This window comes from Solea senegalensis, linkage group LG5 (assembly GCF_019176455.1).
Source record: "Solea senegalensis isolate Sse05_10M linkage group LG5, IFAPA_SoseM_1, whole genome shotgun sequence".
Classification (NCBI taxonomy): Eukaryota; Metazoa; Chordata; class Actinopteri; order Pleuronectiformes; family Soleidae; genus Solea; species Solea senegalensis.
In genome coordinates this window covers 10,490,007-10,511,664 of record NC_058025.1, presented here as the reverse complement: position 1 = coordinate 10,511,664, position 21,658 = coordinate 10,490,007, and the positions used below count along the sequence as shown (strand labels likewise).

Genomic DNA, 21,658 nt, shown 5'->3' with positions numbered 1-21,658 from the left:
ATAAATCTGTTTATGCCTCATTAAATATGCATTACCTGCCTCATTACAGCTGGAGCCCCACCACTGCTAATGAAAACAGCTCCCTTAGCTCTCTTTCTTACAAGGTGTTGGTGGTGTGTGTGTATGTGTATGTAAACTTGTGTGTTTGTAGGTGGATCAGAGAATACAAGTTTGTCCCTGAAGCTTCAGGTTAATACTAGCAAAGTGTATGATATATTTATGCGTCTTGTTTTTGGCGATTGTTTTGAATTGTGTTGTGTAAGTGAATCATCACACTATTCCTGTTCTCACTGACTGTTTATTCTTATCTTATATGAATGAATGGTATTTTATGTGGGGCTATAAAATAGTAGCTTCATTCAGTTTTCTGTGAATGTGAGCATTAGTGAAAGTTCCCTTTGGAGTTTTTTTTTTCTTCTTGGGAACAATCAATTACAGTTCACATTATGCAGTACACTTTGTTTGGACACTTTTCAAAACTACATTCATATTTTTTCTTGCCTGCATTTGCTGAGACATTTACTCTTAAGGTGTGACATTCAATCACACACATTTCAAAGACACATTGATACAAGTATGTAAATGGACTTAATTTGAATTTATTTAATTCTTCTCCTTCTCTCTGCATGATGACCCCCCCAACACCTCCACTTCCGGAAGACATCAAGATGTGTCATCCCATACACCTAATGAGACTGCTGCATATCAGTGGATGGAAACACACCATGTCACTCAGGGTCAAACTCAGTACGGCTACAACTACCATCACATCGACCAAAGAACTGAAAACCAGAGCATGCACTCGGCCTGCGTAGCTGTGAAATCCGGCAGTCAGCGAAACACCACTGATGTCTATGCCGAGTTTACAACTGACGCTACAGCTGTGCAACATGAGTCTCAGCAGGCGGAGGGCTATTATGAAGCAGGGGTTTCTGCCGAGTACAGCTCGGATAACCCAGATTCCAAGTTTCAGTATGGAGCTGAAAGCCAAAGTAGAGAGAACTCCAGTGCCATGTATGCTTCTCCGTGCTCTCCATACCAAGCTGATGACCAGCGTCAGTACGAGACAGTCCATGGTGATTACCAGCATGACAGTCAGACACTCTACCAATCAGCTGTGCAAACTGAGAGGGAAGATCATGCACGGTATGTGCCGGAGGGATACGTTCATTTTACCCTGTCAAGGTGAGCTTTCACTCAAACAGAGTGTCAGGTTCATTTATGTAATGATTTGTAACTTTGGTATCAGCTCCAGGCGTTTAGACATGTCCATTTCCTTTTTCTTGTAGAGAAAAAAACAGTTAATCTCTGGTATCTTTCTTTAATTTCTTCGATAATTCTGGTTATATTCTATTCATTATTTAATATTTCGTTAGTTCTGGTTAGCTGCTTTTATTTTCACATTATATTTCAGCTATGGTATTTTTAGTTCAAATCTCAAACGATGGTCTTTTGTAGGGCTGGGCAATTATTTAATAACCAAATACTGTACATCATGTGCAAGGGCCTTTTTGCATGGAGTTTGCATGTTCTCCCTATGTGTGTATGTGTGGGTTTTCTCCGGGTTCTCCGGTTTCCTCCCACAGTCCAAAAACATGCAGATTTGGTGAGCAGGCTAATTGAACACATGAAATTGACCATGGGTGTGAGAGTGGGCATAAATGGAGTGGATGGTTGTTTGTCTCTATGTGGCCCTGTGATGAACTGGCGATCTGTCCAGGGTTTACCCCGCCTATCGCCCTGTCAGCTGAGATTGGCACAGCACTCCCCCGCGACCCTCGTGTGGAGGGTAAAGTGGTAGATAATGGATGGATGGATATCATGTAATCATTTTCCTCAGTAGCAATCTAACAAAGGTTCACTGTGCATCAATTTAATGTTTATGCATTATGCAAACACATTTTGAGACACATAATTGCTGTGAGATGTGTGAAAGTTTCCCATGTTTAACAATAGTTTTTCATTTTCGGTCTGTAAAGAATTTTAAAAGCATAGTTATCTGACACGCATCACAATAATTATTGATATCCACTGATTTTAAACTTCTTTTTTTTTTAAATCACAATAACATTTATGCCTCATAGCTTTGCCCCATATTCACTGTGTATGTCTTGCAGTTTAATTGTTGCTCATAAGCAGATGCATCATGGTAGCTTTTTTCCCCCCTCAATTTGTAATTAAGATGACCTGCCCCCACTTTGAGATACACAACCCTCCCCTCTGTGTGTGTGTGTGTGTGTGTGTGTCCATATTCACGTGGTCATGTGACCTGATAGTGGAAAGAGAGGTTCAACCACTCATTATGAGAAGACAGAGTGAGGGGAAAGTAGGTCTTCTGAGACAAAGCATTTAAAAAAAACAAAAAGTGTGGGTTTGTGTGTGTGTTTCTTCATGTTTACAGTATAAGCATGTGTACTGGCTTCTCTGTCCAGTATGTCTCTCTATTGTTAGCGGGTTTATGTTAATCAGAGTCTATCAGAGGGGCTTTGGTAGGGGGAGGTAGCAACACTGCTCAGTATTGTTTCCTCAGCCTACATGTGCAGCCTGGGAATGAAGCAGTGAGTTGCGTTCTGTGTGCCTGCTTTTTAATTTTTGCAATATTTCAATGTCTGAAGTGAGACGAACAGATTTTTTAACTCTTCCTCATTCAGTGTCATGAGACAAGTTAGATTCTCGTTCTGTCAATGGTTTTCTTTGGCTTGTTTGGGCCAATACTGTTGGTAGCTGTGCCTATGGTGGCTGTGGTAATAGCGATGATCATTTACGTTGTGGCTCATTATTGTCTTTTTGTGCCTCTGAGCAGAAACACCCAACAGAGAGACACTGGAGCAGAGATGATGATGAAGAGGGCCTCCAGTGAAGAGGCTGCTGAGGAGCCGGATAACAGAGAAGGTAAAAACTTACTGCAGGTGGTTTCCATTTTAGCTATGTTACAAAAATGTAAAACATTCACTTTAACTTCCTCTCCCTGACCAGACCCACCGTCCTCAGCAGATGTATCAGGCAGCTCAAATCACAGGAGAAAGTTGGTGGCTCCACAGATGGACGTGTCCCTGGACCGCAGTGAGGGGTCTCTTCTCTCGGAAGATGCTCTGGACACAGAGGATGATGCCTTGGATACCGGAGACGACCTGGACATCAACGTCGATGAGTTGGACACATCGGATGAGGCTGACTCACTGGAGTTGAACCCACACGGTGAGACGCGCACTAGAAGACACAGAAATACTGTACATATAAGTACAAACACTGTTGATATACAGTATGTAAATGTGGCTGCATCCATAATTCTCATTTTAACGCCTGTATAAATCGCCTGTATAAAGGATTTGTCAGTTGTGATCTCCTCTCTGAAATGTTATGTTGTCTCATCTTTTTAAACTTAAAGCTGCAGTGTGCGCATTTTGGTGATTGTTATTGACGATGTTACTGACGTAACACTATTTGTGTGCTACGTTGTTTATCTTTTCCTTCCATTCAAACAGAATTGTTATTTGCAACCAGCAGGGTTGCTCCCTAGTGGTTAATCATTATATTCTCAATCTCTTTTGGCTGGTTGGCTTCAGATAGTATCCGGAAGACTAAGTCCTTTTTTTTTTATATATATGTACAGCCATGCGTCAAAGTGCTGAACGACCGCGTTATTTGAGCTGCAGAATTCTTTTTCTGTGGGCATTCTTTTTATTTTCACTCATACTCTAACCTCACTTTAGTAGCACAATGCTGCGGTTGCCTGTCTTGATGTAAAACAAATGACAGTCACCACTGATAATGAATATTATGTGACCTCAATAGATTTGTAACATACATTTGTTTGTATTTAAAAGGCACTGCAGTTTAAATAGAAGATGCGTCACATCTATACTGACGTGTCATTGGTGTCACATACAGGAGACTCAGCGGAGTATAATCTGGGTATAGGAGCAACTTCAGGTGATGTCATGTCAGGACACGGGTCAGCTGAGCAGAGCAGAGACCGCAGACTGTGGAGAAGTGTGGTGATTGGAGAGCATGAGCATCGCATTGACATGAGGAGCATTGAACCATACAAAAGAGTTATTTCTCATGGAGGTAGGTAATGCTACAAATGCTAAAAAAAAACAAAAACATTTTTGTCAGATTTAACTTATAAACAAATTCTACGAATGAGACATTATTGATTTCAGATTGTCCTTTTAAAATTCTGTGAATGCACATCAACTATAAATGATTGTGTGATCCATGTGTAATAATGGTGCTGTCTGATTGACCTTGAATTAGTTGATGAATAAGGTCCAGGTCAAGTTTGGCACAACAACCCTTATTGAATAAGAAGAAATGTATTCAGTTTAAGAACAGATGCACAGGTGTGTACATTTGCACTGCAGCGAGACCAACTGTCTGTGTCTGTGATTGTGTTTTTTTTTAGGTTATTACGCCGAGCAGAACGCCATCATTGTGTTTGCAGCGTGTTTCCTACCAGACAGCGACTGTGAGAATTACAATTATGTAATGGAAAACCTATTTCTGTAAGTAAAGTTTTACTACATGGCCAAAAAAAAGGGGGATCTGGACACTGGAGTATTACACCCACATGCGTGTCACTCCAAATACCGTGGTGATTAATTTGCTGCGTGAACAGCTTCCACTCCTCTCAGAGCCTGAATGCAGGAATGTTTGCCGTCATTGAGCCACAACAGCATGAAGTGAAGTTATTGATATTTGACAAGAAAGCCCAGTTCACGGTCACCACTGAAATTCAGCTCAGAGCTTGAACTGTTTTGGTGCCGACTTCCATGTCGAAATAGGAAAAAAAACCTTCACCAAGTTATTAGATGCAAGGATTCATTTGTTAGTGAATGGGCCGAGCCCTACTCATGATACACTATATATATGTATAAACAAAATTATTATATTATACCGTTTGTTGCTTTGCTTCTCTATAAATACTGTCCAGTCTAACAGTATTGTCTCCGTCTCCGTGCAGGTATGTAATTAGCACCCTGGAACTAATGGTGGCAGAGGATTATATGATTGTGTACTTGAATGGCGCCACACCTCGCAGGAGGATGCCTGGTTTTACCTGGATGAAGAAGTGCTACCAAATGATAGACAGAAGGTAAATCACAAGAGCACAACAGAGAAATATTTTCGGTTCTTAGACCGACCAGTACTTTTATGATTACACAGAGCCACAGATTTGTTTTTAAATACATCAATACTAAGTTGTAATGACATTATGTTGTTTTTTGTTTTTTTTACAAAGTCTAAAACAGACTGTAATGAATTATTTAAAATTATGCATCACCATAAATGAAAAGTCCAAAACCAGCTTGAAAAATAAATAGCAGCATCTACTATTTAGAGCTTTCTAACTTAATCTTGCTATGGTGGCTTTGTTACACACAACACGTACAGATAAAATATAATGATAAACTTCTAGTTTTTGTTGGTTGTTAAAATTAATTAAAACCATATTAGGGCAAATCTCACCCTGTGATTGATTCTTCCTCTAAATTAATATTTCTTAACACATACTGTTATAAGTGATGTTTAACTAAACGAGTATGGCATTTTATTGATACATCTACAGAAATCAAAACACAAGCCAACCCGATTACTTAAATGTTATTGTGCATAAACACTGATCCTGTTTATACATCATAGAAGTGCATTTACCTTTTTGTCACAAAATCTTGTTGAAAACAGGTTTGGTATACTTTGTTAGTGCAGTCACTACTCAAAGGAGTTTCATGTTCTGCCAGTAGAGGGCAGACCTGTCTAACTCAAACCTCAGGACGACTGACCGTAAAATAAACATAACATTGTGTGTCTCGTCGTTTGAAACACATTTGAAAGTTAATGTTTTTGTATAGTTTTGATAATGCTCACTTATTCCTTGTGTATCATCTCCTTTTTAAATTAATTCATTTATAAAATTTAAAAAACAAGCACTCAATAGGCAGTTTTCATCTCCTCGAGTACCTAATATTGTGGCGCATTCACCAGATTACGCATGCCATTTTGTACAAGTTAACAAGTGTTAAAACAAGTTATGAGTAAAGAAAAAATAGTATATTAAACTTGAGTTATTATTGGAGGTCTTACTAATGTTTTTACACATTCTATTTCACCTCTTGTTCCACAGACTGAAGAAAAACCTTAAGATGTTCATCATTGTCCATCCTTCCTGGTTCATACGCACTTTGCTGGGACTCACCAGACCCTTCATAAGGTTTCATTTCTGTGCTATACATAAAGATAACATACAGTGCATTCATTACTGCAGAAGATGAACCTGCACTGTTTCATAAATGTATCTACCAATTCTTTATACAACTACATCCAGGACATGTTAGTACATTACATTACATGTCATTTAGCAGCCGCTTTCATCCAAAGCGACTTACAATGGAATTGGAATTGAGTACAATAAACCAGGGGTGGAGTCAAACTTGCGACCATGATGTCTTTTTGCACACAGGGTATCGGTCTTAACCACTGAGCCACTCCACCCCTTTGGTAAAAATTAGATCATTAAACTATAGTATTCAATGTAGTGATTTCTTTGCTTCTTTATGGCATTTCCAAAAACACAGATGAATCACAATGATGCAGTAAAACTAAACTTTGTCCTTTCTGTTTTTCGACAGCTCCAAGTTCAGCAGTAAGATCAAGTATGTGCATAGTCTGCAGGAGCTCGGCCAAATCATCCCAATGGAGTATGTTCACATTCCACCCAGCATCGTCAAGTGAGTCAGCCTTTCTCAGTATTTAATGTGTGGATCTGCAGAAAGTTTTTACTTGCTGATTTTTGTGGTATTTAATAGACAGTCAGGAAACCCTGCCATTTTAAAAGAGAATAGCATGCTGCCATGGTCTGCATAGAGAGACAAGAAATTAGATTATAAATTACCCACTTTTTCTTCCTTGCTTCACTGTAGTTTTGTTTAAGCCCCTTTCTTTAAGTATTTAAAGAAGCAGTGAGCTAACAATCTAACTCATACAGTGTAAAGTAAGTAAAGTGCAGGCAGTATTGATGTTATATTTGTTGTGTTAGATTTTTCTGTCTTGTTTCTTTCTGGCGTGATAAAAGCCATGGTCATTGACACACACTGTATTTCTGCTACAATCGGTAGACACAAATACATTTTTGCAGACGTAATAAAATATACATATCTATCACTCTGCCCAAAGGTATGACGAGGAGAGGGGTAAACACAGACTTGCATGCATGAGGTAAATCACCATTCTGCCTGTACCGATCAGGTGGTTTTGTAAAACTCTCCCTGCAAAAAAAAAAAAGCTAATGTGAATTTTTCCCAATGCTGGGACTAACCTTCTACTGACCTCAGGCTGTCTCCTTATCCAAACTAAAACCATTACTGACTTCTGTCTGTGATGCTGCTTCCAATGTAAACTTGCTTCATCTCACCGGTCATCCCTGACATTATAGTGACTAAAAATCTAATCATCATCATACTGTATATAACCCTAAAGTAGCCTGCACTAACAACAGATATGCATTGTCACTCCTTAAGCATGACTGGTTTGCTATAAAGGAATTTACATGAAATGCATAAATGAGGGAAAAAAAACTTCAAACTGGTGTGGCTGGTTGAAAAGCCCCTGTATGTATAGAGAGCACAGGTTGGTTTATAACCGCAATTAGAGTCAAATACACACATCTTATTTATACTATTACAATTTGAAATACGACACATACCACACAAAGGGGCAATGAAAATAGCAGACATGGTGAAAGGACAGCAATATTGATCCCTGGTACAAGATCATACAGAAATAAACATCCTTTTACTTAAACAGCAACACATTATTTTACTAAGTGGAGCGCAGCCATGTGCCCAACTACTGTTCTATAAAGTGTGAAACATCCAAAATTACATAGAGACTGGGTGCTGGGCAGGATCGATGAAATGATAAAACAGAAAGTGTCTGCACACCAGTTGTGTCAGAAAAAGCTTTTACAGCCTCTGTGATTTTTTGGGCCCAAGTCCAGTTAAAAGAGCTTATATCCAGATTTACAACATAAAAGAAAATGTGATCTGTTTGTAGCTCACAGATTCCCTAAAACATACATTATATGGACAAAAGGATTTGGCCACACCTGTTAAGTATTGAATTCAGGCGTTTTAATCAGGCTTTAGGCTCGACCCCTTATCTCCAATGAAGGACAATCTTAACGCTTCAGCATACAGAGATATTGTGGACGATGCTATGCTTCCAACTTTGTGGCAACAGTTTGAGGAAGACCCTTCCTGTGCCCCAGTGCACAAAGCAAGGACTATAAGGACTTTTGAGTTTGGTGTGGAAGAACTTGACTGGCCCACACAGAGCCCTGACCTCAACCCACATCAAGCACCTTTGGGATAAACTGGAACAGAGATTGGGAGCCAGGCCTTCTAGTCCAACATCAGGGTCTGACCTCACACATAAATGGACACAGATTCATATAGAAGCACTTCTTTCAACAAGAGTAGAAGCGGTTATAGCTGCGAAAGTAGTTTGAATACGTCATTAATGTCCCTCTTGGTGTAATGGTCCCAATAATTTTGTCCATATAGTGTACATTAACACAAAAAAGATTTAAGCCAGAATATTCTTAGTTGACCCACATCTTCTGTCCAACTGCGCTTTCATACGTCACTGATAAAGAGAGGCTACTGATGCCCGATGTGTGCTCACCATATTGACTCCATCACTAACCTTTTCTCTCCACCTCCCAACCCAAATGCTAAACCAGACTGGACTCAGATTTGCAGGACACAGCATCAAAGTGAGTAATGTGCTCCTGGTCTCTCAGACAAAAGTGGGAAACAATCAATGTTCTCTGACAAGAGTAATCAAACGGCGTGCTGACCAACACCACACAGATACATGTCGTCAAAACTGTGTCAGTAGATGCGGTGAACTGCGTTGTCTTTTTTAGATTTGCATATTTCAATATCAGTAATGCGAGTAGTGTATCCGCTCAACGGTTTCTAAACCAGAAACAAGTCAGTGATGAAGTTGTAAATATCCAAGACATGGACACAAACAGGCACATAATCTTGCATGTATTTGACATTAAAGACAAACTGAAAAAAAAAATAAATAAATGCTCTGGTGCTTTGCTTTTCTCGAACAATGCTTGAATTTAAGTGGCCACTAGGCACGTGCTGATTTTGCAGTTGGTATGTACTCAAAGATGCAATGTAAAACGCAAGTTTGTTTTTAATTAAAATTGGAATTGTTCAGGTGAAGGTATCCAAATATTCATATCAGTACCATATGAAAATGTCATATTTGTCATCTCGTCTTTCACTTAGAGCCGACAAGAGGGGGAATTCAGCCATTTGACGAATAAAAGATAGGCAACTCCTGCTTTTCATCTCCCTGCAACATGCTGTATTCTACCACAGCATGTGTGAACATGAGCACGCCTGCAGCATGATGTATGCAGCACTAGCAGCCGGCTGGAGAAGAAGATGCTGTGGTACAAAACATCAGGCCTTTGCTCGCTCAATGAGAGACGAGCACCAACTCTGAAGGTGATAAAACATCATACCATGTTTACAGTGATAGAGACTGTGTCACTGTGCTGGAGGGAAGATGCTTTTACCCTGTACATCACACAGCACTTGATTGTGTTCCCTTTTTAATCCTCCATGACTTTGTATTAATGCCATTGAGTTACTAACATACTTTGGTTCATTGATGCATTCTTCACAACCAAACAAAAATAATGCTACTGCCCTTCTGCTCACAAATATCCATTTGTGTTCCCAAATAGCCAGTGACTGTTCTGTAGCTCAGTCAATAGACTCATGTTAATGGATATTAACTAGAGTCACATTTCTGATGATCATGGTTTACAAAACTCTGTACTCCACCTGCAGTTTGTAATGGCATGAAACAGACTGGTCAAACTGTTTTTGAACAGTTTATTATATCACTGTGTCATCCAGCACCTTATACAATCATAAGAATGCTACAAATAGGCTCTTCTATTAGCATTGTACTGTATATCACTGTGAAAATACTTGAGATGTCATGACATAAAAAAAAGTAGCAAAAAAAGTCAGTTACCAGTAGCTGCAGTAATGTGTTGCATGCTTTCAGTTGCTGCAGTATCAGAAATCTATTTGATTCCTAACTCAGATGCAGAATTGTGTACCAGTGTAACTCAAGTTGTGGTTTCTCTTGGTTGTAAGTGTGCGTATATATGTGTGTGTGAGAGAGAAAGGTTAAATTGTTCTGACAGCTCGACAGGAACTGTATGAAGAGGGTCAATACTGTGCTTTTTATTTATATACACATTTGTGGCTTGTAAGGTCTTTGGTTGTTGTATAAAATGTTTTGTTTCAATAAAGATGTGTTTGCCCCTCTCACTGTTTTTTTTTTAAAAATCTGCAACATTTTAATGTTCATTTCTTTTTAAAATATTTGACCTCTGGGCTTCTGAGAAGACTGACCACTGGTAGAACAGCAGGAATATGACTGGATAATGTATTGCCACTTATTTGAGTTACTTTAACACTAAAATAATAAACTTACGATAACTCTCGAAATGAAGTCTTCCTGTATAAATAAAGGATTGAATTTAATTGCGTCCTTGGTTGCAGTGATAAACCTCTCATACATGTATTGTAACTCAGACAGTGCCTTCTGTCTCAGATATTTCTCCAGGCAGTAGACAGCAACAGGGTCCATATCAATGTCAAACTTATTAGCAAATAGATGATGCTGCTCCAGCATCCACTGGAGGTCTCCAGAACCATACACGCATACTGACCGCACATGTGTACCTTCGCACGCTGGATACACCGCCTGTATTGAACTGCGTGACCCCTCGTGTCCATCCCATTTCACCAGTCTTGCGATGGCGTTGATGTCGGTCATGTCGTATTTGGGGCTGGGCCAGGTCGAGCCTGGGACGCCGGGGATTCGTTGAATGGTCGCCCAGATGAACTCGTCGGGACTGTATGTGTCTTTGGACCATTCCAACAGTGCCTGCACTCGCTTGTCCTTCAGCACAGTGCGGATGAAGCCTCGGTTTACCACAATGTAGGCATTTCCTGACAGAATAGGCATGTTGAAGGGAGGCGGCCCCTTTGGTGTTTGCGTCACCTGAGACGGTTAAAAACACAGAATTATACAAGCATAGTATTATTGATAAATGAGGTCAGTTTGAACTGTTAAAGTAAACCTTGCAAATAATTATAAGTATTAAAACCTTAAAAAAAAAAAAAAAGTACCTCTAATCTTCCATCAAGTATCTGGCAAACAGAGGCCACCCTCCACGCCTTTCCTGCAGGCATTTGTTCCGACTCTAAACTGTTTGCACCGTTCAGTGAACGCAGCTGTCTTACGATCTCCAAATTGGTTTTTAGAGGGAAATCTTGGCCACAAAGGTTGATGAAGTATTTCCATTTTTTGCGCATGTTATAAAGATCAGCCATACAGTTGAGGTCGGCCTGGACACGTGGCCAGGCACCGTAGATCACATCTTCAGTCCTGCTGACCATGAAGGTGTTTGGGAAACAGGACGTAATCGCCGTGATGGCAGCTACAACCGAGTCCTTTGCTTTTTTGTCCACGTGGACGCAGTATAGATTTTGAGGTGCGTAGATGGCTCTCAGGAGCCGCTCAAAGTTCTGCACCTAAAATACATGAAAAATAAAAAGTTTAAAAATCTGCTTTGTGTGTACTTTTCAAATGAAAAGAATTTAATCTGTAAAATAAGCAAAGGGCCCTTTTGATCAATACATTTTGACTCCACTTTTAAAGTTTACAGTGCATGAGTTTTGCTCTATCACCTGAGTAAAGCCTGTCCCACACTAGAAGATCTTCAAATGTGATTTTGATTTTGTGGGAGACCAGACACAAACAAGAAAGCACAAACTATACTGTCCCTTGTCAAGAGGCAGGACAACACAGATATAATAGTTATTGTATATCTGGCAACACTGGAGGGAACAGACACAGGGCAGATGCATTTATCGCATCAATGTGCTGAATTACTTCTGAGATGTTTAGTGGGCACTTTTTTGTGTTTCTAGTCACCTGTCAACTATCACAAGGACACAGCATACAAATGTCACATTGTTTTTGTTCAGAAAAAAACCCCCCAAAAAGGCAGAATGTATGTACGCAAGGCAGAATACACACACACACACACACACTTTAACATTAACAGAATCAAATAAAGGATTTTAAATATGTTTACCTTATGATGCACAACCAAAGAGTAAGCTATTGGGAAGTCCTCTTCCTCCTGACTTAATGGGAATGTTATGTATCTCCTGCTCAACTTGAATTCCCTGTAAATGCACAACGTCGGAAACATTACTAATTTCTGTCAAGATGTCACACTCGGAGCAATAAATCAAAATATAAATGTAGTGTAAAGCCACACACCTGCAGTCTTGGGCCGCTTTAATGTAATGCTCATCCGAAAGTAGAACATTCTTGCGGAAAGCCCTGGTGATGCTGAGTATTTTGGCCTGTTCTACTGCCCGGCTGTCTCCCTGCAGGATGGCCGAGCAGTTGCACGTGGCTTCCGGGCTCCCGTCATCGTCCGCGTACTCGAACCAGCGGTAACCGAGTCTGTAGTTTGAATCCCACTCTTCATCAGAGCAGCTGAGAATGGAGAGCAGCCACAGCATCGCCAGAACAGAAGTGAGCTTCAGAAACAGGAGAATCCTTCTTGGTCTCAGGAACCTCATTATTTCAGAGTACGAAACTCAGTTAAGATGTCATTAGTGTGAATTATGTGTGCAGTCAGTCGAGATTTATATTTATCTCATGTCGTCAAAGAAGGTCACTCTCAGCGATCAACAGGTGCGCGCATGCGCAAAATTAACGCTGGATTCATGACACGTGCGCAGCGGCCACTTTTCTAAATTGACAGGCGCGTGTCCGGTGTCTGCAATCAACAAACAATCACCCCCCTTTTTCTCCATAAACAAAACATCATCACAGTTTCCTTTAACGATATACGCACATATATGTATATATATATATATACATATATATATATACACACACATATATACATATATATGCCAGTCTATGAGAAGACACCTCTATACAATATATATTATATAAAATGCATATTTAATAATTAATTATAAATATTCATACTAAATAAAATTTTTGAAATTGTGTTGTTAGTCACTCTATCTAGACTAGACCAGCGTTTGGTTGGGAAATGTCACCCTCTTGTGACTGGGTAGATAAATGACATTGTATTAAATGTATGTTAAATGTAGTATTTTACTGTCAGCCAATACAAAGATTAAGCTTTTATTAACCTCAGTTGAATACATGACTGACCACTGGTTCTTTTAAAAAATGTTTGAGAAGGTTCCCTCAGTTCATCTAATTACATTATTTTCATTATTTATGTTGTATTATTGAAGGGAAAAGAGAGCAGCTGTTTTTATGGAGGGACCTTAAAAAGAAACGTAAAAATGATTCTTAATGAATAACTTTATGATTATAACCAAGTACTTTATCCATATAATGTATGGATATTGTACTTAGTACTTAGTCACGACTAAAAATCTATTTTTATTCATTTATTTGACATCAAAATATTTTGATCATCTGTATCTTGTGTACAATATTGCTATTATTTGTATTTAATGACGGCGGTATTTTTGTTTTAAATGCACTTTTATTCAAATATATAATACTGAGTTTGTCGTTTGGCGTTTATGTTTCTACCTCCAATCGAGAACATTCAGTTGAAAATATTCTGACGACACTTGAAGGCAGCACGTGGCTCCACGCCTCCTTCTATCACGTGGACAATGACGTTAGCATAAGCGTTTTACGTGCGACGCAGATGTGTAGTATGTAAGCAGCATCCTAGTGGCTGTCTGACTGCGACCACCAGGTCTTTATTTTCATCGTCACACTGCAGGTGGATCTGAGAGAAGCCGGAACTGTGTTTCTTATAGACAGTCGGATCAATATTTCTTTTAAAATTACTTAAACAACACGTTGTAAGAGCCGGTCCCTCTGATGAAGCTAACAGTTAGCTTAGCCTCTGTTAAGTGAACTGTTAAGTCTGTGTCTGTGAGGAAGGTTAAACCTTATCAAATTACAATCAACTACTACTTCAACAGCAGAAGATACAAGGACAATTTCTGAAAGCCTCAAGGTGACAGATACAGTTTGAGTTTTACGAGCTGTCAAGGAGGCGCTAGCCCACGTTTAGCCGGTCTCACTTCCTTGTGTAGTTCGAGGTCATTCTGTCGGTTTCGTCAGAGCCAGTGAACCGTTAGCGGCGAACCATGAAGAGTCTACCGTACTTCTGCCGCGGAGAGGTCATCCGAGGCTTCGGGAGAGGGAGCAAAGAGCTGGGGATTCCCACAGGTGAGTTAATAATCTCTTACCAACCAGCTTTTTATGTCAGTATCTGCTTATGGCGATCATAACGCCAAGTCATTCTGAATCTGACTGATCGATCTAGAAAACGTGCAGAGGTACATATCGATACAGGTACAGGTAGACCGATATGTATTTCTACGGTTGATAACGATCTTAACAAGTCATTACAGCCTGTCTGATATGATTTGATTTTAGCTGATATATTTGGTCATGTTCTTTTTCACTCTCATCTGAGAATATTTAACGGTTTAACAAATGTGACACAATTGCTTAATTTAAAGATAGAAACAATGGCAATAACATTATTTGTATGCATCCTTTATTTAACAATATGCTCTGTCAAGCACAGTGGTGTAGTGTACATGATACGCAGGTATAAGATGTATATCCACTATAGAAGAAGCAGGGTGTCTGTATAACCACCAAAATGTGCAGTGATGCATATCAGCTGTAGAAATTGCACTCATAATCACACTCACATTTGTTTTTACTTGCATATAATAAAATTCACCATGTGCATATTCTTTTTCTAGGTTATTGTGTTGCTGGTCTGGCAACCCATGCTGCTTTGAGTGTGCTTTGTTTTTATGTAACTGGGGAAAAGTGGCCTGCACTCGACATGCCTGACCATTGGACTTTACCGTCCCTACACACTGAAGTATCACAGAAACAAGCAACACTGTTTTTTAACAGCCTGCGGGATTAGTGATAGTGTATCCACTAAAGTAGTATACACCACTGGTCAAGCAATACTACTGTATAAGACCTGACTGAGGGAGTATTTGTGTGTTAAAAACAGCAGCTTGGGGGCGGGTAGGGGCAATAAGCCTTTATTTCGTAGAACCAGCAGCTTTTTTTTTGAGCAGTAAAGTTCATCTATTTAACTTCTTGTGGGCACTTCGTTGTTTTCAGTCATACCTCAAACTATTTTTAGCCATCCATTTTGTCCTGTGGAGCTTTGTGTGCACTGGTTTGAATGTAACAGTGCAGTGCATTTGTATTTTTTAACTAAAAATAATGTTTAAAGCATGAAACAGGTAATCAGCAAACTAAATTGTTTAATAAACCGTGGGGTGAAAATATTAAACAATTATTGATTTTACTTAGGGCTGGGTGATAATACGATAACGATACGTATTGTGATAGACACTTCCGCAATATCAATTGAAAAAACGGTCGATAAAATCACTCTACTTCGTTAGGGAAAAAACAAAAAACCTGTAGAGTGGTCAGAGCCTCTGGAGTGGCAGTCAAACCAATCACTGAACAGTCAATTTGGTTGCGCCATCCTCTTCCCCGTGTCTCACTCACAACAACAGCATGTGAACATCGAGTGAGCAGAGGCGAGAATGAGTGCTGAAAACAAGGGAAAAAAAGACACACTACCTTGCCAGTATGGCAGTTTGATGGTTAATTAAAGTCCGACCGAGCTTATTACTTATTATCAACAAACTTATTCTACCATCTTCATCGCTCACACCCCCTGGATTACTCGCGCTGTACTGCACGCCAATCAACATCATCTGCCTCTACCTGTGGAGATACACAGACCGCCCTGTTGAGGTGCTCTGCAACAGTATGACAAAAAATCCAAACGTTACAAAGACATAACTGAGGTAGTGAGGTAGTGGCTCACAGAGCCAAGGACATGCTTCCAGTCAGCATCGTTGAGAAGTTTGGTTTTAAAAATCTCATGAACGTGCTTGACATTACTATTTTCCTCTGTGTGGTCTGGTTGATAACTGTAGTGATTAAAATAAGAGGAAAGTTTATGAGTTTAGAATAAATGTGTTCAAGTTAAAACATTTTTTATTATTAATTCAATAATTGTCAATATGAAGTAGTTATTGTTGTAGTTGTGATATGTTTTTCAGCCATATCGCCCGGCCCTTTTACTGCTTTTTTTGTTTTGTACACAACACATTTGTTAAAAAGCATTGCTCCATTTCCTTCCTAAAAACAAACAAACAAACAAACAAAAGAAGGGGATTTTTGTTTATGAACTTACATTTTGTGTATGGAATATGGCAATTGCAAAAGTGCCATTGAGCAAGAATAATTTTGTTTCCTTGCAGACCTCATTTTAACTTTTTAATTTTCTCACCTTCCTCCCTTTCCCCATCCTGTCACCAGCCAACTTTTCAGACTCAGTGGTGGACAATCTTCCAGCAGATATCAGCACAGGAATCTACTATGGCTGGGCATGTGTGGGTAACGGGGATGTTCACAAAATGGTGATGAGCATTGGCTGGAATCCGTACTACAAAAATACAAAAAAGTCAATGGTAAGTAGCATAAAAAGCACCAACTGTTGATATTTTAGTCTGACTGACAATATGCACGTTGAATATGAATTTATAAAATGCTTACATAGATCACCCAGGGTTTGAAGGCAGTGATGGTCTGGTCACAAGACATCTTCTTCTGCTACAGTAATGAGTGTAAATAATTCCAGGGGGGGGACCCAACCTCAAATATAGATTGAGGTTGGGTCTTAAGGTTATAAAGTGTCAACGGTTGAGTATGTGCATTCATGGGGATTTCACTCATGGCTGCACATAAATGGTTGTCCAGAATGATAAAAAAGACGGTTATTATTATTATTAGAAGGTTATTATCAGCATCATGGTTAGTCCCTCTATGAAACACAGAGAGGTATGAAATATTCAGTTCCCATGATTTCATGCTGCTCGCTAATGTCAACAATCTAGGTCTATGGTGGCAGAGATTACATACTGTGCCTTTAAATGTATTCATATTAAGGTTAGAGAGGCAGAGCAGACCATTCCTTATAATTGCAGTAAATGCCAATTTTTATTATTATTTTTTTGGTTCTAGGAGACCCATGTGATTCACACGTTCAAGGAGGATTTCTATGGGGAAGTTCTCAGTGTTGTCATGGTGGGCTACATCCGTCCAGAGAGAAGCTATGACTCTCTTGGTATGTCACTTTTTTTCCTAACACCCTCACACACATGTACATTGACTTCTATTCATTTGGACAGCTTAAACAAAGCTTTATCCTAAACCTTTTCTATAACTACTTAATGCCTAACCTAACAACAATTCAAATCTTGTCCGTAAACTTAACCAGTTCCTCAGAATTGAGGTTCGGCCTCATTCAGACCAGGTTTTGGCAGTCTATGACATGTCTATGTTTCTGCCAGATAAATGTTTATGTCCTGAAGAGGTAATTCACACACATTTACTGACTTGGCTCACTTGTTTTGTCTGCATCTCTTTCCAAACAGAAGCTCTGATTGCCGCCATCAACAATGACATTGAGGAAGCCAAGGTCAACCTGGAGCTCGCAGAGCATCTCAAACTGAGAGAGGATAACTTCTTCACCAGCACCTCATCTACAGGCCTGGCCACCACCACCACCACCACAGCATCCACATCACAGACTATAATGAATGGTCACTGACAGCTGGCTGTGACTGTAGCACTTAATGTATACACAAACATTTCTGAAGATAAGGCTTTCTGCATTCGTACTCATTAGATGCACCGCTTTGTAGATATAAATTATAAAAGACACATTTTTTAAAATTAGTTAGATATATTAGATAATGTTAATTTGTGTATGTGTATATGTATATGTGTATATATGTATATGTGTATATATATATATATATATATATATATATATATATATATATATATATACATATATATACACACACACACAAATTATATATATATGTTCCCTCCAGAATTGCTGTTTGCAGTGTCTGGATTCCAGTGCTTCTGTATATTTGATCTTTTATGTGAGAAGGTACTCTCAAAAATCAGTTTGAGATGAAGGTGACCAGAAACTACAAATGGTTTAGACCATAAACTAATTTATATGAACACATGGTCATAAACAAAATGGTTATCACTTTTAAAGTCCTTTTCTCATGAGGATATATCTGTGTCAGATGTTTAGTCTGGGCATTATTATCTGTAACAAGAACACAGTTGGCACAGTTGTGACTTTATGCAACGTAGTGGCTCAATGCAAGGCATCTGTGTGATGACAGGGATATTAAATAATGAAACCATATAAATTTAATGGCATCTTTACTTTCTTTTTTTCATAGTTCTTCTGAGAAAATGTCTTTTTAAGCATGAGTCTAACTTTCCTTACAATCACTGCCTAGAAAACTATTAAATCAGAGAATTTGGGGGTTCTTCTGGAACAATGAATATAATCCTCGTTAACTGGAATTACTGAATAATCAGCAGAATTGTTATTTATTGAATGAAATGTCTACATGTAGCATAGACATAAAAAAATACCAACTTTTCAGATGATGTGAGAATCCTTTAGCAGAAGCAAACTATTTTTTCCAATGATTACAGAGAGTAAAACATTTGAAGGCCAAATAAAGCGGGGGAAAAACTTTCACACCTCATTCTCCCAATACTGATATTTACAAATCTTTGAAGACAATCAAGTCTAGACAGAAAAAAAACCTACAATCTGTGTCTACACACACATATTACTGTTATATCTGTTGAGCTTGTGGTCTTTTATAGGAACTGTTTTTAGATCAGTGTGAGTCGACACGTCAATCATTTAAAAGAAAACATGAAATGGTCAAATATTTAACTTCTTGCAAACCCATTTAAGTGATTGTTTAAAAGAACCAACATATTAATCTAGCACTGTGCTTTGAAATGTTTTAATCTGCTTTGTATTTAGATTTTTCTGGGTGTGTGTTCAGTGCCTTCTTATGAGTGATGACATAATCTTTCTGTTCTATTGTAACAGTATACATACTTTATAGCTGTCTGCTAATTCACCGTTATGTCAAGCTTCATGTCTCATGCTGTAAACTACTGTATATGCTCGTCCTCTCACTGTAACTTCAGGTTGTAGCTCGCTGCTTCTCCAAACCTATCAAACATTTGAAGAGGGATGTTTACAGTTTAGGGGCCAGTTTAACTGCATGGAGAGTTAAGGGAAAATCCTTAATATTTTCTTCACCTTTCACTCAAGAGGCTTCTTCAGTTCTGACTGACTCGTGGGTGAGAGGTGAAACATCTATAGCCTACAACTAAATCAAATCCAGCTCACAGATATCCTTTATATTTTCATTCATGTTTGACAGGATTTTTAATCAAAGCTTACCAGGAAACAAAAGCACCTCGCCACATCTGGCCTTTTTTTCCTGGGATGACATTGGTTGATGCCGACGGGAATGTTGTCAATGTAATGTCTAATATTAACAGTTGCAAATGTTTCTATTACAAACATTGTGTAATTAAGGGTTTGTTAAGTTGGATGAGAATAAACCTGTATTTCCTGATTTTACAATGTCTGAAACCACTAAAATGACCAAACACTGGTTCATGAATGAGTCTGTAAATGTCGCTGCACAAACAAACCCGGAGGTGTAAGGGTTTAGTTCTACATGTTTGACGCAGAGATAAGGGATAAGGGAAAACTGCCACAGTGATGTCTATAGTCCGTATTTGTGAAGGAGGGACTGTGACAAAATGTCCTCAAGTTGTTGTTCTGTCTGTTTAGTCTATGAGATGAGGACAGAACCTGTTCCGCTACGGATTCAGTGGGAAAGTTTTACTTTTAAATACAACAGTCAGTTGAACTTTTATGCAGGACAAACACCACAGTGCAAATCTGTTTCCCACCCACTCTATTGCACAGATGCTTGCACACTCCCTCAGCTTTCTCGTGTAATCTAATCACACACCAGGACCAAGGGATCACCAGTCACTCTTGCAATTGTTTGTTAATTATTAAACTGCTCATCAATATTTCACACAGATCAAAATCCACCTTTATTTTTGAAAGAATAATTCACGGCACATTTCACTTCAACCATGTACAGAGTAATCATTATTTGCGAGACACTAATGTGTCTTTTTACGGTCCAACTAATTAATTAATAACTGTAAACCAAAGATGCTAAATTAAAAGCAACATTGACTGAATGTGTTGGATTATTTAACTCTGATACATTTCTGCAACACGTTTTGTGACCAGCCTTGACTTGGATGTATTTGTTTTTATACACATTTAATTTACTCTGGTCCCCAGGATGAAGTATCCCTGATAACACAATAAGTAAACAAGCAAAAATGATAAGAAAATGTCAAATACAGCCCATGTTCTGAGCCTTACATCTTTTTTTTCTTTCCATTTTTAGGAGTGTAAAGCGATCTGCTGCCAAAATGGTCAAATATGACATTTGAGGCAGGTTTAATTCCTTGTAGCTGTCATCTGTCTCAACAATGTCACTGAAAAAAAATCATTTTGGTCCACCTCAATTCCACCTGATTAATCCATTTTTATTTATTCAGCCCCAAATCACCAATGCATGTTACGTATCAGGGTGTCGAAACTAAGTGAAAAAGCACATGGCGACAGTGGAGGGAAGTTTCCTTCTTTAAGAGAAGGAAACTTCAATTGTGCTAACAAGATCTGAAGGCATCCAGCTTTATATACAAAAAAGAGTATTAAGTAAAAATCATGTATCCAATGACTACCCGTCTGTCTGAAGAACTTGCCAAAAAATAAACACATTTCTCGTTTTCATGTCGGTGATATTGAACACTCCCCTTCTTTATCCTTTATCCTTTTTTATTTCTTGCTTTTGTGCTTGATTTTCATATATACGAGTAGCTCTCGTCGTCGTACTCAAGTTCAATGTCATCTTCATCCAAGAGTCCATACTTGAACTTCCGATACACGGTCCCATCTTTTCCCATGTGAACAATATCGTCTTCTTCTTCCTCATCATCCTCCTTACAGTCCAAGATTCGGTCACTGTACTCCCCCAGTGAGGAGGTGGAAAACTGTGCGGGGACGCTGCCGTTGGTGTCCAGTTTCTTGTAGCCCCCAGCTTTGGCTTTGGCTGACAAGGTGAGGGATTTTGACCGTGCGTTGAGGAAGAGGAAGAGCCCGCCACCACCAAGGATGACAAGTAGCACGCAAACAGTGACAAAGAGTCTGATGGCGCTGCTTTCAGGCTCAGCTTTCTCCAGGACAAAGTTCACACCCATGACACACTCATCTGAGACGAATGAGATAGAGCACATCAGGTTACATTGGTCACATGTGAGCTCTATACTGGGTTTGTGTGCTTTCCAGACTCCAGTTGTAATGAAATGTCGCTGTGTCTGTGTTGATTAAAGACCAAGAAATCTTGGGAAAATCCTGTAAGCTGGAAATTTCTTAGCATCATTCAGAAAGACTGGAAATTCCTTCATTGGAAGATGCCCCAAAGGACTGTGACTAATGAGTGACACACACACACTATTTTCCAGT

The 21,658-nt window shown here is 39.1% G+C and overlaps 4 protein-coding genes across 5 annotated transcripts in view; 2 read left to right on the top strand and 2 right to left on the bottom strand.

Moving 5' to 3' along the window:
- LOC122769432 overlaps positions 1–10,367 on the top strand; it is a 37,896-nt gene extending 27,529 nt beyond the window's left edge. Inside the window, exons 10-20 of the mRNA XM_044025953.1 lie at positions 661–1,185; positions 2,804–2,892; positions 2,977–3,198; positions 3,892–4,071; positions 4,409–4,508; positions 4,967–5,098; positions 6,128–6,214; positions 6,633–6,731; positions 7,177–7,218; positions 8,744–8,776; positions 9,309–10,367. Of these exons, the coding sequence (XP_043881888.1) occupies positions 661–1,185; positions 2,804–2,892; positions 2,977–3,198; positions 3,892–4,071; positions 4,409–4,508; positions 4,967–5,098; positions 6,128–6,214; positions 6,633–6,731; positions 7,177–7,218; positions 8,744–8,776; positions 9,309–9,339 (1,540 nt within the window). The 3' untranslated portion in view covers positions 9,340–10,367. The remainder of the gene's footprint in view (positions 1–660; positions 1,186–2,803; positions 2,893–2,976; positions 3,199–3,891; positions 4,072–4,408; positions 4,509–4,966; positions 5,099–6,127; positions 6,215–6,632; positions 6,732–7,176; positions 7,219–8,743; positions 8,777–9,308) is intronic.
- Positions 10,028–12,961, bottom strand: LOC122769726 (beta-1,3-galactosyl-O-glycosyl-glycoprotein beta-1,6-N-acetylglucosaminyltransferase-like). Its single transcript, XM_044026514.1, has 4 exons — positions 12,400–12,961; positions 12,209–12,302; positions 11,238–11,642; positions 10,028–11,109 (listed from the first exon to the last, which is right to left on the bottom strand). The coding sequence occupies exons 1-4, from the start codon at positions 12,705–12,707 to the stop codon at positions 10,519–10,521; spliced, it is 1,398 nt and encodes a 465-aa protein (XP_043882449.1). The 5' UTR covers positions 12,708–12,961; the 3' UTR covers positions 10,028–10,518.
- Positions 12,962–13,805: 844 nt separating this feature from the next.
- rfk (riboflavin kinase) lies at positions 13,806–18,000 on the top strand. Its single transcript, XM_044025431.1, has 4 exons — positions 13,806–14,364; positions 16,513–16,664; positions 17,218–17,320; positions 17,631–18,000. The coding sequence occupies exons 1-4, from the start codon at positions 14,283–14,285 to the stop codon at positions 17,804–17,806; spliced, it is 513 nt and encodes a 170-aa protein (XP_043881366.1). The 5' UTR covers positions 13,806–14,282; the 3' UTR covers positions 17,807–18,000.
- A 2,141-nt stretch (positions 18,001–20,141) lies between these two features.
- The window catches only part of pcsk5b (proprotein convertase subtilisin/kexin type 5b), a 76,613-nt gene continuing 75,096 nt past the window's right edge, over positions 20,142–21,658 (bottom strand). For both annotated transcript variants that reach the window (XM_044026298.1, XM_044026299.1), the window contains exon 37: positions 20,142–21,404. In XM_044026298.1, the coding sequence (XP_043882233.1) occupies positions 20,998–21,404 (407 nt within the window). In that variant the 3' untranslated portion in view covers positions 20,142–20,997. The remainder of the gene's footprint in view (positions 21,405–21,658) is intronic.

Excerpts from the sequence above, each read along its gene's own strand:
- rfk (XM_044025431.1), top strand. The coding sequence starts at position 14,283 with ATGAAGAGTCTACCGTACTTCTGCCGCGGAGAGGTCATCCGAGGCTTC. Across the intron at positions 14,365-16,512 it reads AGAGCTGGGGATTCCCACAG|CCAACTTTTCAGACTCAGTG; the intron begins GTGAGTTAATAA and ends TCCTGTCACCAG. Across the intron at positions 17,321-17,630 it reads GAGAAGCTATGACTCTCTTG|AAGCTCTGATTGCCGCCATC; the intron begins GTATGTCACTTT and ends CTTTCCAAACAG.
- LOC122769726 (XM_044026514.1), bottom strand. The coding sequence starts at position 12,707 with ATGAGGTTCCTGAGACCAAGAAGGATTCTCCTGTTTCTGAAGCTCACT. Across the intron at positions 12,303-12,399 it reads AAAGCGGCCCAAGACTGCAG|GGAATTCAAGTTGAGCAGGA; the intron begins GTGTGTGGCTTT and ends GTGCATTTACAG. Across the intron at positions 11,110-11,237 it reads TACTTGATGGAAGATTAGAG|GTGACGCAAACACCAAAGGG; the intron begins GTACTTTTTTTT and ends TAACCGTCTCAG.